This window comes from Spermophilus citellus, assembly GCF_964194105.1.
Source record: "Spermophilus citellus genome assembly, chromosome: 5".
Classification (NCBI taxonomy): domain Eukaryota; kingdom Metazoa; phylum Chordata; class Mammalia; order Rodentia; family Sciuridae; genus Spermophilus; species Spermophilus citellus.
In genome coordinates this window covers 114,446,926-114,464,619 of record NC_138186.1, presented here as the reverse complement: position 1 = coordinate 114,464,619, position 17,694 = coordinate 114,446,926, and the positions used below count along the sequence as shown (strand labels likewise).

At 35.3% G+C, this 17,694-nt stretch overlaps 2 protein-coding genes across 2 annotated transcripts in view; one reads left to right on the top strand and one right to left on the bottom strand.

Annotated features, from left to right (window-relative positions):
- Positions 1 to 13,400, bottom strand: part of QRSL1 (glutaminyl-tRNA amidotransferase subunit QRSL1) — a 37,182-nt gene extending 23,782 nt beyond the window's left edge. The window contains exons 1-4 of the mRNA XM_081296556.1: positions 13,255 to 13,400; positions 7,749 to 7,908; positions 7,358 to 7,456; positions 6,257 to 6,353 (exon numbers count right to left, since the gene is read on the bottom strand). Coding sequence (XP_081152682.1) covers positions 6,257 to 6,353; positions 7,358 to 7,456; positions 7,749 to 7,908; positions 13,255 to 13,278 — 380 coding nt within the window. The 5' untranslated portion in view covers positions 13,279 to 13,400. The remainder of the gene's footprint in view (positions 1 to 6,256; positions 6,354 to 7,357; positions 7,457 to 7,748; positions 7,909 to 13,254) is intronic.
- Positions 13,401 to 13,483: 83 nt separating this feature from the next.
- Positions 13,484 to 17,694, top strand: part of RTN4IP1 (reticulon 4 interacting protein 1) — a 44,645-nt gene continuing 40,434 nt past the window's right edge. Inside the window, exon 1 of the mRNA XM_081296562.1 lies at positions 13,484 to 14,183. Within this exon, the coding sequence (XP_081152688.1) occupies positions 13,910 to 14,183 (274 nt within the window). The 5' untranslated portion in view covers positions 13,484 to 13,909. The remainder of the gene's footprint in view (positions 14,184 to 17,694) is intronic.

Genomic DNA, 17,694 nt, shown 5'->3' with positions numbered 1-17,694 from the left:
CATCCTTCATGATAAAAACACTGAAGAAATTAGGGATAGAAGAAACTTACCTCCACATCATAAAGACTATATATGACAAACCCAAAGACAACATCATAGTGAATGGGGAAAATCTGAAAGCATTTCCTTTAAAAATCTGGAAAAAAGACAAGGTCCACTCTCACCACACTTCTATCCAATATACTACTAGAAATTCTAGTTAGAGCTATTAGGCAAGGGAAGAATATAAAAGGGATTAAAAAAAAGGGCAGGAAGAAGTCAATTTATCACTGTTTATAGATGATATAGTCTTATAGTTAGGAGATCCAAAAAGCTCCACCAGGTGACTGCTAGAGCTAATAAACAAACTCAACAAAGTTGCACATTATAATCAACTCAAAGTAGATCAAGGACCTAGGAATTAGACCAGAGACCCTGTACCTAATAGAAGAAAAAGTAGGCCCGAATCTGCATCGTGTCGGATTAGGGTTTGACTTCCTTAACAAGACTCCTAAAGCTCAAGAAATAAAATCAAGAATCAATAAATGGGATGGATTCAAACTAAAAAGCTTCTCAGCAAAATAAACAATCATTGAGTTGAAAAGAGAGACTACAGTATAGAAGCAAATTTTTACCACACACACACATCAGATAGAGTAATAATTTCCAGGATATATAAAGAACTCAAAAAACTTAATATCAGAAAAACAAACAACTCAAAAAACTTAATATCAGAAAAACAAACAACTCAATCAATACATGGGCTATGGAACTAAACAGACACTTTGCAGAAGAAGACATACAAGTGATCAACAAATATATGAAAAAATGTTCATCATCTTTAGTAATTACAGAAATGCAAATCAAAACTAAGATTTCATCTCACCTCAGTCAGAATGGCGGTTAACAAGAATACAGGCAATAATAAGTGTGGAGACAATGTGGGGGAAAAGGTATACTCATACATTGCTGTTGGACTGCAATTTGGTGCAGCCACTTTGGAAAGCAGTGTGGAGATTCCTCAGAAAACTTGGAATGGAACCACCATTTGACCCAGCTATCACTCCATAGACTATACCCAAATGACTTAAAATCAGCATAGGATAGTGACATGGCTACACTAATGTTTACAGAAGCTGAATTCACAATAGCTAAACTGTGGAACCAACCTAGATGCCCATCAATAGATATATGGATAAAGAAACTGTGGTATATATACACAATGGAATATTACTCAGCATTAAAAGAAAATAAAATTATGGCATTTGCAGGTAAATGGATAGAGTTGGAGAATATTATGCTAAGTGATGTAAGTCAATCACAAAAAACTAAAGGCTGAATGTTTTCTCTGATTAATGGATGTGAATCTATGGTGGGGGAGGATGGGAAGAATGGAGGAACTTTGGATTGGGCAAAGGGAGGGTGGGAAGTTGTTCTAGGGGTAGGAAAGATGGTGGAATGAGATGAACATCATTATCCTAGGTTCATGTAAGACTGCACAAATGGTGTGTCTCTATATCATGGACAACCAGAGAATTGAAATGTTGCACTCCATTTGTGTACAATGAATTAAAATGCATGTACAAGTAAGTAGAATAAAAAAAGAAACAAACAAAAAAATCAACATACAAAAATTAATAGCTTTCCTATACACCAAAAATGAATCTGCTGATAAAGAAATCAGGAAACTCATTCCATTCATACTAGCCTTAAAACAAACAAATAGTAGAAAACAAAAAAAAAAAAAAAAAACCCAACAACCTAGGAATAATTCTAACCAAGGAGGTGAAAGACCACTACAAAACTATAGAATACTTTTTTTTTTTTAGAGAGAGAGAGAGAGAGAGAGAGAGAGAGAGAGAGAGAGAGAGAGAGAAGAGAGAATTTTTTTTTTAATATTTATTTTTTAGTTCTCGGTGGACACAACATCTTTGTTGGTATGTGGTGCTGAGGATCGAACCCGGGCCGCACGCATGCCAGGCGAGCACGCTACCGCTTGAGCCACATCCCCAGCCCAAAACTATAGAATACTTAATTGAAAAAAACATAAGATGGAAAGACCTTCCACATTCATGGATAGACAGTATCAATATTGTTAAAATGATCATACTATCAAAAGCAATTATAGATTCAATCCAATCCTCATCGAAATACCAATGCCATTCTTCACAGAACTAGAAAAAATAACAGTACTTAAAAATTCATTTGTAAGAATAAAAGACCCAGAATAGCTAAAGCAATTCTAAGCCCCCCCCCCCCCAAAAAAAAGCAGTGCTGGAGGCAATACAATACCTGACTTCAAATTATACTGAAGAAGTATAGTAACAAAAACTGCATGGTACTGGCATAAAAATGGACACACAGATGAATGAAACAGAAGAGAAGACAAAGAGACAAACTCACACATCTACAGTCAGTCATCTGATCTTTGAAAAAGGTACCAAAAATATATATTAGAGAAAAGACAGCCTTTTAAACAATGGTGCTGTAATACTGGATATCCATATGTAGAAGAATGAGACTAGATCTTCATCTCTCATCCTACTTAAAAGTTAACTTAAAATGAATCAAAGATCTAAGAATTAGATCAGAAACTATGAAAGTCCTAGAAGAAAACATAGGGTCCACACTCCAATATTTAGGCACAGGCAATGACTTTCTCAATAGGATCCCTAAAGCTCACGAAATAACCCCAAGAATTAATAAATAAAATGGCATCAAATTAAAAGCTTCAACACAGTGAAGGAAACAATTAAGAATGTGGAGAGAACCTAAGAATCAGAAAAAAATCTTTACTAGCAACTTTTCTAACAGATGATTAATGTCTCAAAGAACTCAAAAAACACACACATACAAATACACAAATCCTTAATTAACCCAATTAGTAAGTGAGTAAACAAACTAAAGAGACATTTCTCAAAAGAATATAAATGGCCAATGAATACATGAAAAATGTTCAACATCTTTAGCAATTAAAATCACCCTAAGGCCAGACATGATGGTGCATGCCTATAATTCCAGCAACTAGGGAGGATTGCAAGTTCAAGGCCAATCTCAGCAATTTAGTAAGCCCAACAGTATAGCAAGACCCTGTCTCAAAGAATAAAAAGGGGTAGGGAGTTGGCTTAGTTGTTAAGTGCCCCTGGGTTCAATTCCCAGTACCAAAAACAAAACAAAACTTATACTAAGATTTCATCTTACTCCAGTTAGAATGGCAGCTATTAAGAATACAAACAAAAATAAATACTGGAGAGGATGTGGAGAAAAAGGAACACTTTTATGCTGTTAGTGGAATTACAAATTAGTAAAATCACTATGGAAATCAGTATAGTGGTTCCTTAAAAGACTAGGAATGGAACTACCATACCCCAGCTATACCACTCTTTTTATATTTATCCTGAAGAATTAAAATCAGTATATTATTGCAATAGATGCATATATATATATTTATAGCACCACAGCTCACAATTGCCAAACTATGGAACCAGCCTAGGTGTCCATCAGGGGATTCATGGATAAAGAAAATGTGTGTGTGTGTGTGTGTGTGTGGGTGTATGTGTATGGAGTTTTATTCAGCCATAAATCATAAATAAGAATGACATTATGTCATCTGTAGGAACTTAAGAACTTTTATGTTAAGTGAAATAAACCAAACTGAGAAAGTCAAGGGTGATGTTTTCTCTTATATGTGGAAGCAAGAGAGGAAAAGTAAATGAAAGGATTGGGGGAAGGGGCTAGGGTGGCATGAATCTCAAAAAAAAAAAAAAAAACTACCAAAAAACCAGAAGGGAGATCAGTAGAGGAAAAGGTCCAGGAGGAGAGAGGAGATGAAGGAAAGAAACTATTGGGAAATGATATTGACCAAATTATATTGTTATATTGTATATGTGATTATGTAATAATGAATCCCACCATTATTCATTATAGTTATAATACACCAAAGAAATATATGAAAATGGTAAAAAATATACTTTTTTTTGCCTAACTCAAAGTCACAAAGATTTTCTCCCAAGTTTTCTTCTCTAAATTTTATAATTTTAGGTTTTACTTCCTATAGCCTCTTTTAACCTGGAGCTTTTCACAACCTTCGTTTTCATGATATGATGCTTTAATAAATGCTTCTCATTATGGATTTGCCATATGTTTTCTTTTTTTTAAGTCAATTTGTATATTTTTTTAAAAATATTTATTTTTATTTTTTAAAGAGAGAAAATTTTTTTAATATTTATTTTTTTTAGTTTTTCGGTGGACACATCATCTTTATTTTACTTTATTTTTTAAAATTATTTATTTATTTATTTATTTATTTTTAGTCATACATGACAGCAGAATGAATTTTGACATATAATACATACATGGAATGTACATACATCATGTAGTGCTGAGGATGGAACCCAGCACACCACGTATGCCAGGCGAGCGCGCTACCGCTTGAGCCACATCCCCAGCCCCATATGTTTTCTTTTTTATCAGACTCACATTACACATTCTCAGTTGGAACATCATATAGGTGATGGTGTATCCTTAGAGAAGCATATCTGGAGACACACGAAGTCCACTTTGCCTTCACTCACAGTGTTTATTTTTGTTTGTATTCTTAACAGCTGCCATTCTAGTCAGCTGATGAAAGCAATGGCCTAAAAATCTATGTTTAAGTTTATTCCCATGGATTAGATCATTAAACATACATCTACTTAATAGCAAGAGGAAGCACTGTGAACACAATAGTCAAAGGTTCTGTTTCTATGAAACAGAGCACATAGAGCAAGCAAATATCACAAATGTGACAAGTATAATAAAAGGAGAAATGTACAGTGCTTTTGGTGAAAGATTGAATACTTTTCCCCCAAAATTAGGAACAAGGCAAGGCTCTTTTCACCACTTATATTCAATATCAAACCCAAGGTCCTAACCAGTCCAATAAGGGAAGTAAAAGAAATGAAAAGAAATAAAGCTACTTTACTTATAGACTAGATGATAATCTACATAAAATATCCCAAAGAATCCACAAGGATCAACTAGAACTAATAAGTGAGCTTTAATATGGACATGAAGTCAATGGAGAAAAATCAATTATATATCTATGTATAGAAATAAACATTTAGATATTGAAAAATGCATCACTTTTTATAGCATTAAAAAACATTAAAAACCTGGGGCTAAATTAAACTATATGCAGAACTTATATTAGAAGTCCACAAACACAAAGAAAAAGTAAACAAAATCACAATTAATGCAGAGATATACGGTGTTCATGGATTAAAAAATAAATATAAAGATGGTAATTCTTTCAAGTTGATCTATAAAGTCAACACAATTCAAATATCATCAAACTTCTTTGCAGAAAGAAGCTGATTATAAAGCTTATATAGAAACAGAAAGGACCTAAAATAAGCAAAATGTTTTTGAAAAAGAACAAAGTTAGAGAATTCTTCACTGCCTAATTTCAAGACTTACTATAAAGCTACAATAATCAAAATGGTATGATATTTGAGTAAATATAGAAGAGTGCCCAGTAGACTTAGATGTGCTTGATTTCTGACCAAAAAAAAGTAATTTAATGAGGAAAGGATTATCTCTTTTTTTTTAAACAAATAATGCAGTCATTATTGGACACCCATATATTAAAAACAACAACAACTTTATTTACATTATATACAAAAAATTAACTCAATGTGGATCACATGTCTAAACATAAGAGCTAAAATATAAAACTTCTATGAGAAAAATCTTTGTGATCATAGTTAGGTAAAGATTTTTTAGGACACATAAAATATGAATCATAAGAGAAAAAATTAATGAATTGGACTTGATCAAAATTAAGAACTTCTACTCTTTGAAAGGCATTTTCAGAGAATGAAAAGATAAGACAGAGACTTGGACAATATAATTACAAATCACCTATTTGTAATGGACATAAATTCAAAACATATGAAAGACCTCTTATAACTCAAAAAGATTTTAAAAATACAATTTAAAAAGTGGGCCAAAGTCTTGAGCAGATACTTCACTAAAAAAAATATATGAATGGCAAAATAAACACATGAAAAATGTTTAAAAGCATTATTCATCAGGGAAATGCAAACTAAAACTAAAATGAAATATTACTGTATACCTATTAGAAAACTGAATATAATTTCATAGTGGGACTAGGAAACTGGAATTAGAATCCTCATGAAATCATCTTACTAGTTTAGGTACCTATATTAATGAAATTAAAAGTACAGATATAAGAAAAACAAGAGAAGAAAATTTCAATTTTATTTACTTTACTTACCCCATAGCAAACTCATCTAAATTTGTTTTTCCCATTAGTAGAGCTCCCTGATCCAATAACTTCTGAACTACTGTAGCATTATAAGGTGGTATATAACCTGAAAAAGTTTAGTTATTTTATCATAGGAGAGAAAACAATGCACATGTAAATAAATCATATGCAAGAAATAAGATTTTAAACCACAATTAAACAATTAATATTGACATGGTGAATTATTCCTAATTTGAATAGCAGTTGTGCTTTCTTCTAAGAGTTAATTTTTTTCTCCTGCAAACTGTACAAGTTTTCCAAAGACAGTTGAGTATTCACTATTTTTATAATTTAAAAACATTGATTTTAACAGTAATACAACATATTGCATGGTAGAGATGTACTCAATTCGTTTGAAAGTAATTTCAAATCATTATTTTACTTTGACTTGATGTTTTCTTCTTAGATATTATATCAGAAATTTTTATGTATCTTATCAGAAAGAGCTCCTTATTCTCAAATAAAATTTCTTCTACCTTTTGAAAAGCTCTAGTATATATTCCCAAACATCTAATAAGAGTCCACCTATTAGAAGACCCTGAGGCATATTCCTTATAGAATATTATTTTTAGTGTGCAGTAGTCTGAATAACCTTTTTTCCCCCTTCTAGGATCCAAAATATCTTAATAAACATGCTTCTTTTGACCTATTGAATTATAAACAATAAAACTAAGCGTCACTATTCTGTGCTACAAGAGATGGAGGAGTCAGGAAACAAAAAATAACTTAGTGAGAAGATGCTAATGAATTTTCACATCATCCATAAAAGAGGGATAATGACAGCTCATACTTACCCCACATTTTCAATGAGCAGGAGATAGAGGTCATTTAGTGTGTTTGTGGTCAGTCACTGAATCTTCCTAAACAGGATTTCTAAAACTTTTAAAGTAGCATTCATTCATAAACTGGCCTGCCTCTAAAAAAATAATTCTGCATTGTGAAAGAGCAAATAGTAAAGAAGTAATAGACTATCCTAAGTATTTCTTTCAAAGATATAATTAGGTTATCTTGGTGCTTAGTATCTAAAATGCCTATTTCAATAAAATTATTAATGCTTCAATTATACTTTACCTTTTAACATATTTGATGCACATGTTGTCTCAATGCCAGATGTGCTAAAGTTGTCTTTTACTGCAATAGGTATTCCATCTAAATCTCCAAGTGATTGACCTGCGTTAAAAAGCCAACAGAGGCTTATGAGAGATAACAGTTCAAAATTTAAAGTTGTTTATAATAAATAGTAATTTTTGGAAATAAAATTTCTTCAGAGATAAAATTTATGTTAGAAATTATTCCAGTTGGATATTACAAAGCATCACATACCCACTTACCTCATTTTATTATACTTCTCTAAATAAGAGTATGTTTTACGTTTATAGCTTCACTTGCCAAATGGAAACTGCTGTATTCAATTAAACTCTTTCTCTGGTGCTAGACTTAAGCATAACTGGAAGTAGTTTACCTTTCTTATATCTTTTCTCTGATTCTTCAGCTTGCTTTAAGGCCACCTCTTCTGATACAGTTATATAAGCATTTAGAAACTTGGTCTTCTGGATAAGGGAGAGACATTTCCGACAGAGCTCTGTTGGTGTAATCTGGCCTTGTTTCAGTGCTGTAGAAACCTATCATACATACAATTCAAAAACCTGTTACTGAGTCTGTGGAAGTTCAGCTATTATACTGAAGGGGCAACAGAGTAGTTAAACATAAAATTTCAAAGTTAGGCTTTGGTTCAAAATCAAGAGAATCTATCAACCCTATTTTTAAGAGAATGAATGAAAAGTAACATGTTGGTCAGATTGAAGGATGAGTCAAGAAACATGGCATTCTCCTCTCTTTTCCTAAGTTAGGCTTAAGCAAATGATAACAGTGTAGTTAAGTTAACCTAGACAGAAAGAGTCTGGGTGAAGATAACACCTAAAGGACTAAGTTAAAAGGGAAAGAAATGAGATAATTTTAAGTGGGGCTGATCTTCATTAAGACCACTTTTAGGAACTCCAGATTTGAGAAAATCAGTAAGGGAATTGGAAAAAAGAAGTGAAAACAAGGATGCTAATTAGCTATCACTGAGCTTGAAGAGAATGAAATGTACATTGAATAGCTCTCCTGGGTCAAAACTGCAGGTGTTATATCTGAATATAAAATAAAGTCAACTTTTAAATTTGTCATTTAAAAAAAAAATCTCTCTCCTGGCACTTCTTTTATCTCTAATGGAAACTGGGCTTTCCCTTGAGGCCACAGCTTCCCCCATTTTCATGTATCATAGAATCTGATGGGGGAGAAGAGAATGCAGGCAGGTATCTTCCTAGTTCTTTAATTCCTTTCTCTTTCCCCTTCTTTCAAAAATCCCAAATTTATGTGAAACAGATACCTTGGGGATTATATCACCCTCCCCCCTCTTCCTCCTCCTATTGGCTTTCAATCATAGACAATTTTAGCACTCAGCTCTCTGTCATCTTAGTTACTATTGTTCCTACTGCTATTCTTGTTCAATTCAAACTTTAGGTCCTTGTATACTGACACCCAGCCTTTCTGTCCCTTGATCTCACTTTGCACAAGCTTCTCCTTTTCAGTTACCCAGTTTGCTTAGTTACAGCTCAGACTACAGAATTATCCATAGCCATAAAATCTTTCAAACCTTAATTCTTGCCATCCCACACCTTCTGCCCACTTAGCTCATTTATTTTACTACCCACGAAGCCAGCAAGGAAACAGTGACCTCAGTCTTACAATAAGGACATGGATCCTGTGGACAATCAGTGAGGTCAAATGAGGACTTACCTGCACACTGCTCCAGATGAAACCTCAGGCTGGCCAATGTTTTTTTTTTGTTTGTTTGTTTGTTTGTTTGTTTGTTTGGTACTGGGGTTGATTTTAGTCTTGTGATACTGAGCGAAGAACTCAGCTATTCCACACCTGGGTACCTGACCCACAAAACTGTTGGATAATAAGATTGTGATTTTAAATTGCAAAGTTTATTCTCATTTGTTTTGTATTCAGCAATAAAAAAATTTTATATCTCCTTAGAAAAATTGAGAAATCTTCCTCAAGAATCATTCTTAAAAAGTATAGAAAGTAGGGTAAGGGAAAATTGTAAATACTTAGCATTTTTGTCCTGTAACAAACTTAAATTTAATAATAGTTATTTAACATTTCGATCTAGGCATCACCCAAGATGCTTTATATTTCATCTTTACATTCACACTGAGGGGCTTATATTATTTTCTCCATCTTACAGATAAAGAACTGATTTCCTCTTGAGGTCACATAGCTAGAAAGAGGCAGAGCTGAGATTCAACCAAGGCCTGATCTTGTTTTCAAAATCCATGCTCTTAAAGGACTATAATACTTCTCTCTCTACACAAGGCATTGAAGTATTTATTTCTCTCTAACTGGATAACATTATTATTTTTAGAAATAACATCAGAGGTTCACTTAAGAAAGAACTGTCTTGATAAATACAGGTTTAAGAGAGCTTTTCAGGGCTGAGTATCTAGTGGATGGGCACTCTTTCTCTCTTTTGACACGTTCTGTCTTCACTGCCCCATGCATGTCAAGGTCACCAGCAATGTGCAGATTCCTAAATCTAGCAGTCAATGCTCAGTCCCCATTTGACAGCATTTCTCAGCAGCACCAACACAAGGCACAGTTTCCTCCTTAGAACACTTCTTCACTTGTGTTCTGGCACTTGCCATATTGGTTTTCCTCCTACCTCTATGACCATTCCTTCAAGTTTTTTTTTCCTTCTTCTTTTTTTCCATCAGCTGTTCTTTCTATTACTGACCTCTAAATATTGGAAGTTTTAAAACTGGGTGCAGTGACGTATGCCTGTAATCCCAGCGGCTTGGAAGGCTGAGGCAGGAGGATCACAAGTTCAAAGCCAGGCTCAACAACTTATCGAGGTTAGTCTAAGCAATTCAGTGAAACTCTCTCTCTAAATAGAATACAAAAAAAGGGGCTAGGGATGTGGCTCACAGGTAAGTGCCTCTGAGTTCAATGCCGGCGAAGGAAGGAAGGAAGGGAGGGAGGGAGGAAGGAAGGAAGGACAGTTTTAGGCCTTCTTTAATTTTATACTGAACTTCCAAAGTGACATTATCTAGCCACACAGCTTAGTTATCTTCTATATTCTGACCAATTTATATCCTCATATCCAACCTGTTTCCTAGGAGAGCTCTAAATTTATCATCTACTAGCTGAAGTACCATCTTATATATATCTAGAAGCTATCTCAAAATTAACATCTCCAAAAAAGATCTTTTTTTTCTCTCCTTCTGAGACAGGGTCTTACTAAATTGCCCAGACTAGTCCTGAACTTGTGATCCTCTTGCTTTAGCCTCCCAGGTAGCTGGGGTTACAGAAATGTGCCACCACACCCTGCTCTAAAAGAGAGCTCTTGAGAACATCTTCCTTCCAAATATACTGCCTTTTAAAGCCTTTCCAATCTTGATAAATGCTACCATTTTAGTCAATTGCCAGGCCCCAAGCCCTTCTTTTCTTTCCCTCAAACTCCACATTCAATTCACCAGCAAACCCTAACATAAAAAATTATACCTATTTAAATATCAGCCAAAGAAACCTTCCCTGACAGTTACACTAAGTCATAAGCAAGCCAACTAGTTCTCCCCCTATAGCCTGCTTAAGTTTTCTTCATAGTACTTAAACTACCTGTAATTATGTAATTTACTTTTGAAAACTCTTACTTAATGCTTGTTTTCCTACCAAAAGATATGTAGGCTTCACAAAAGCAGGAGTTTCTGTCTAATGCTAACTCCCAGTTCCCAGAACCCAGAGGTACTCAATGAATGTTAGCTGAATAAATGAATAACTTGAATTTAAAAATTGGAACCTATTCCCCTAGAGAACAATGATTAAATCTTCTTAATTAAAACCCAAGAAGTCAACTAAATAAAAAATTAATTAAGCTTTCAGATTAGTATAGTCTAGTATCTGACCCCTAGAAACACTGGGATTATTCCACAAAAGAAAGGTAAAAGTGAGTCTTCTCCACCTCCTGAATGTACTAGAGTAAAATTTGCAAATGGGCATTTGACCTCCTTTTAGTACATCTTCCCAGTGCTCCTCTGTTATTGTAAGCTTCCACTTACACCTCCTAAATTGTCTCAGATATTCAGTGTTTAGCCCCTCATCCTAACTTCTTTCCCAGCAAATTTTCTCCTACTTCAATTGGTTGATTATCTCAACAAGGGTATTACCTAAGGAGGGAAATGTGATTTAGAACAATGAAAGAAAAAATTGTATAACCCTTCTGGGCATCTGTACTACTTAAAAGAGAATGTATACTGAATTAATTAGTTTCCAGTTGGTAGAATTCGGGGCATCATTATGAGAATATGGGAAAAAAATGAGTGGATAAAAGATACCTCGGGGAGGGGGAAAAGAAGATACTTTTTGGTCTGGGAAAATAACCACCAAATGTATTGCATATAGTAGGAATAAATAAATATTTGTTAAAGTAGTGATTAAGTGATCATGCCAAGATAACCTTTTGATCTTCCCTTGTGTTTGTTCTCCTAAATCGTTCATTTTTTCCCCCATGAGGCAAGTTATTTCTTACAATTACTCAACATCAGAAAGGGATCATGAGAAAAAGAAGGTGCATATGAGGAGGGTGGGGGGACAGAAAAAGGAGACACCATAATTTTAAAAGTTTTATTTTATTTTAAAACAGTTTTGGGGTTTGTTTAAAGAACGAACTTGATCTTTACTGACAGCACTATATGTCAGATACAATTTCAGATGGTAAAATTATAATGTCATTTTTGGGAAGAAATATTTATTATTTAAAACATGTGGATTTAAAAGTCTCATAATTGATAGCTTTCTAAAAGGCTGCCAGCTAGCCTTTTTTTTTTTTTTCTTTTTTTTTTTGTGGCCAATCTTTCCACCCTCTCAGGGTGCCCAGAAGAAAAGAGACTGCTTAGGTGGAGATACCAAAGGAAGATGGAAGAGAGAATAGGTTCTGAACTCAGAAATTGCCTGGAGAATCCTTTCCACACAGATCTGATTTAGAGTGAGAAACAGTTGTAGTTCTAACAAGGGCCCTAAGTGACTGTGATAGCAGTGGGATTCGGATAGTTGTAAAGGTTAAGCTATCTGGGCCAGCAAACAAGGAGACCAGAATAAAAGTCATAACAGCAGGAATATGAGAACAAATTCTAGCCATATTTACAAGACGGAATTAACAAGACTTGGTGGCCATTTCTTGGATGTTAAAGATGAAGAAGATTCTAATAAGCAATAGGATAAAGGATATTCTATTAAAAAGACTATTAAGGATTCAGAAAGAGCAGGGGTTTTGTTTTGAAGATGGGGGTTGAAAAGCTATGGTACTGTTACAACTTGGGTTAAAATTAATTCGCTGATGAGATATTTGGAAGAGATGTGCAGAAAGCATTCACGAATACACTTTAGTGTTCAAAAATGATGTCCAGCTCATGGAGACTGAGGTAGGGAATCGTAGGTATCTTGGCGGTAGTTGAAGCCTAAAGAATAACTTTTTAAAAATGAAAAACCAACAATTATTCATTTTAATTCTGCAACCTACAAATTCGCCGCGCCCTTGGGCAGCAACTGCTTCTGTTGGGACACAAAGATTGAAGTGGACCAGCCAAATCCTCCTCATCTGGCAAAGTCCACTCTGAGAGACCCTGGGTCTGGGCTTGACCAAGGCCTGAGCAAACTTCTAGTACAAAGAAGTCGATGGATGCACATTTCCACTCCCTAATTCCGGGGTGCAGACATCTCCCCTAGTGAGGTCCTCCCTCCAGAATGGGCAATGCACGTACAGCCTAAGGACCACAAAGTCTGGATACCCACATTCAATTCAAAGAAAGAAGGCGTTTAGCTGGAACAAGATCCTCAATCAGGCGCCGGGATTCCTTGTCCACCGAGTCCGCGAATATTTCCACCCTCCCGGGGTCCCCCCCTCAAAGGCCAATTCCACTCACTTCACGGAGGGTTCGGCCCAGCATGGTCTTCCTGCTCGGTCTGCCACCACAGGGGCCAGGTAACAGAAAGAAACAGAAGGTCAACAGCCGCCACCAGGGCTACTGGGCGCAGCCATCTTCGCTCGTCACGGTACTCTTCTACACCGAGCACTTCGATTGGTCGAATTGCAGCCCGGGGGAAATGATCTTCGCACGCGATTGGCTGTCGCCACCTGGCCTCTCTCCCTCGGCGAGGAGAGCCGGCAGGCAAGGAGAGTCCGGGCTAGGGTCGCGGCGGTGTTCGGGAAGTGGTGGTTTTACTTGGCATCGGGATTGTTGGCAATGTCTGCCCGTTTCAGGACAGCATAGGGATCTAGGGAGGTTGCACATCTTCTTGTTTGCTATTTTCTTTGTGTTGCCTTTTAAAGGACTGTCCGTGGTTGGGGGAGGGAGGAGAATGGACAGAACACTGACTAGAACGTTACTGGAGCATTTCTGATGGGAAGAGCACGATAACAAGTCTGTATTCTTCCTTCATTTGCTCCACTAGGTTAATTTCACTTTCGAGTGCTCAATTTTGAAATAGGTTAGTGTGTTTGGCAGAATTTGATTGAATTTAGGAGAGCTTGAACCACTTCAGTTGCATCTTATTGGAGCACAAAGCACACTGTTCACGATGGAAGTTTTGCGGACTTGTGTACTGAGAAGAAATGCATGTACTGCTGCCTGCTTCTGGAGAAGCAAAGCCATACAAAAGCTTTCATTTAGGAAGATTAGTACTACCTCTCCAAGGAACACTGTCATGCCCGCTTGGGTGATTGATAAATATGGGAAGAATGAAGTGCTTCGCTTCACTCAGAACATGATGCTACCTATCATACACTATCCAAATGAAGTTATTATCAAAGTACATGCTGCAAGTGTAAATCCTATAGATGTTAATATGAGAAGTAAGTTTTGAAAAGACTTTTTCATTACCTTTTTCAAAGCCAGAATTTCATTGCAGTTTTAAAAGATCTATTGCATTTGACTACATTTTGGTTAACACAAAGGAGTCATTTGGGTTTTTATTAATGCCTCTGCAAATAGTTTTACCAAAATTTTAAAAATCTCAATGGTAAGGATATACTTTAATCTTTTACAAAATACAAGTTTGTAAATTGGTACTTGTGAATTGTGTCTGCAGCAAACTTGCTATTATACTCTCCTGGGAACTTTGTGGTAAACTGTGATCTATCAGAGGCTTCAGAGGTATGGTTATGTTTCCACATCAGTTCAGAATTTGCATTTTTTGTAATTATTCCTGTCCTCTTTGCTTTCCCCTTACAACTTCCTTTATTGGTCCAGTAGACAAAGCAACAGATTGTATCCAGGATATGGATATTTTACTCATTTCTACTGTTACTTTTCCCCCTCAACAGTGAAAATACACGTTCCTGTTTGCTCCTTTCTGAATCAAAATGTTGTCCTATTGATTTCTGCTGGGATGGGGCTGACAAAGCTTGGAAAGAACTATGTTCCTTTTTGTTTTTTATTTTGGTTCTGGGGATTGAACCCAGGGGCACTCTAACACTCCCAGGAATCCCCCTCCCCCACTTTAAAAAATTTTGAGACAGAGTTCTGCTAAATTGCTCAGGCTGAGCTAGAACTTGTGATCATTCTGCTTTGGCCTCCCAAGTCACTAGGACTACAGGTGTGGGCCACTGCACCTGGCACTATATTCCTTAAATACATACTATGTGATGATTATATTTATTAGAGTGCGAAAGATTGTTTAGCATTTGTGAATTACTTTAACTTTGGAAGTTTTGACCAAAATGTCAGTCTTATGTGTCTTTTGAAAAAATTAAGAAACATCTTTTGTGATCATTAACCTCAGTGTAAATTATAGGGCATTAACTTCAGTGTTTTAAGTTAATGGCCATATCCAGTTTAATTTAACCAGGGACAGGTGTTTTGAGGGTAGACCTACAGTTTTTACATTCAACAGATTGCCTCATTAACAATTCTGGTATATGACCTATGTTTGATGAATTTAATTCTTTGTTTTTATGTAAATACAATTACAGAATTAAGATTAATGATACATAATCATTTTGTGGAATTTATAGAGTTGTGGAACTTATGAAACTGTTGAGACTTCATTTCCTTCTCCTCCCATGGAGAACTGGTGTGACAGAGTAGCAATTCTCAAATTTTTTAGTTTCAAGATTACTCTGTGCTTAAAAATTACTGGACACTTAATGTTAACTGTAGCTATAAATATTTACCTTATTGGAAATTAGAACAAAAATTTAAAATATTAACTTATTTAAAAAAACAGTAACATTATAAAATTAAATCAGGAGAAAATATAAAATGAAACAAAAATAACAAGGAGGAGACAAGTATGTGAAGCACTGAAACAGTAGTAGTTGATAGAGGTTATATTGAAAAGTAACTATTTCCCAAAATAAGCCAAAAAGTTAGTGAGAAGAGTAGCTTTGTTGTAAATTTCTGCATCTCTCTTTGCTGTCTGGTTTAATAAGATAGCTGGATTTTCATACATACTTTTGTAGTCAACCTGTTACAGTATGATATTTGAAGTAATGAAGAAAAAACAGCCCACAAAGATAGATTGCTGGGAAAAAAAAAAAGGAATCTCATAGATTCCTTGAAAAGACTGGGAACATAGTTCTGAATTAGGGAAATAAAGTCCAGATTCACTGGTGTTAGGTCATTTTATTCTAATTTTGAAAGCTGCTATTTTTAACTTAACTGTTTAGACCAGTAACCACTAGTCAAATGTGACTGTCGAGCAGCTGAATATGGCTAGTCTGAACTAAGAGTGCAATCAGTATAAAAGACTTAGTGAAAAAAAGAGGAATGTAAAATGTCTCATTAAGAATTTTAAGTCAGGGGGCTGGAATTGTGGCTCCGAGCACTCACCTAGCACGTACATGCGAGGCCCTGGGTTCAATCCTCAGCATCACATAAAAATAAATAGATACAGGTATGTGTCCAACTACAACTAAAAAATAAATATTAAAATAAAGAATTTTAAATCAAAGTTGGAGGTATAGCTCAGTGATAGAACAATTGCCTACCATGTGTGAGGACCTGGGTTCAATTCCCAGCATTCGCTCTCCAAACCCCCAAAAGAATGGTATATTAATTACATGTTAACCCAGTAATATTTGCAACACTGATTTTGGTTGTTTCTCTTTACTTTTTGAATAGCCACTAGAAAATTTTTAATTACGCATATAGCGTGCATCTGATTTCTATGGACAACATAGATCTAGACAATGTGATGGGAGTAACTGTTACACATTTCTTTCGGTGATGAAATTTGGCCAAAGGCTTTGGAGTCTTAAAAGTATTTGTGGCTAGAAAGCTCTATTAAGAATGAATTGAAATGACTTGGTTATAATTATCTCATTAAATTTACATTTGTTTTTGTTTTGAAGTAATAATTGCTGTGACTATTTGGGCATGTTGTTTTACTTTATTCTTTTATCCTTTATTCTTTTTACATTGGGCTTGAAGGTAATTTCATTTTGCAAGATGTGCATGCACACTTTGTTGTATACGTATTTATTTCAGTACCATGCATCTGGACCTTTCTTAGCTGCTGTTTAATAAAATACTGTAACACATTTTACTTTTATATAGTATTCTTGAGACATCTTAGTGTTTTATGACTTGACTGAGTAATATTATTTGCAAGTTCTCCTCCTGCCCGTGGATTTGTTTTGAGCAAGTGTTATTGTTGTTGCAGAAGATATCTGAAATGGTGGCTTGGGGAAATAAAATAATGAGTAGATGATTGTAAACTTTCAGAAGCAGTTATTTCCCTTGATAAGAAAGCAAGAGCCACGTCTGTTTTACTTTGAAGGATGAAGACTGGCTGTTTTTCTGAAGATGGCCACTACAGTTAGACATAAAATAATAAGTTATGGAAATGGCTAAGGCAATGAATAATTTTAAAAATAGGAAAATAATACTACCAGCAGCATTATATTCACACTGTTTTTTTTTTTCCCAATAAAGTTTTTAGATGGGATTAAAGTCTTTGAAACTGATGACAGATTTAGGATTTTATAAATTGGCCAGTTTCTCTGAATAAGTTGAACTTTTGTAGCGGGGTGGAACTCTGAAGGTCCACATTCATTTGTGTCATCAGTAGGTTCTTCTTTACTAACTGCCATCTAGCTGCATTCGGGGCCACTTTAGATAGTAGCAGTGTGCTAGGGCTACTCACCTAATACATGGGCATACTAGGGTTACCAAGAAAACTCTAAAAACAACCTTGAGCTGCCAGCTCTGTACCTCAGAGAGGACCGAAACCTATCTGCAGCCCTGAAACAGCTAAACTTTGACATGGCTAATTGCCTGCTTCTGTTGCTCAAACCACATAAGGGTTCAGTGAGTAATTGTTGGTGTTTTAGCAGTGGAAAAGAAATGTAAGACAGGAAAAGA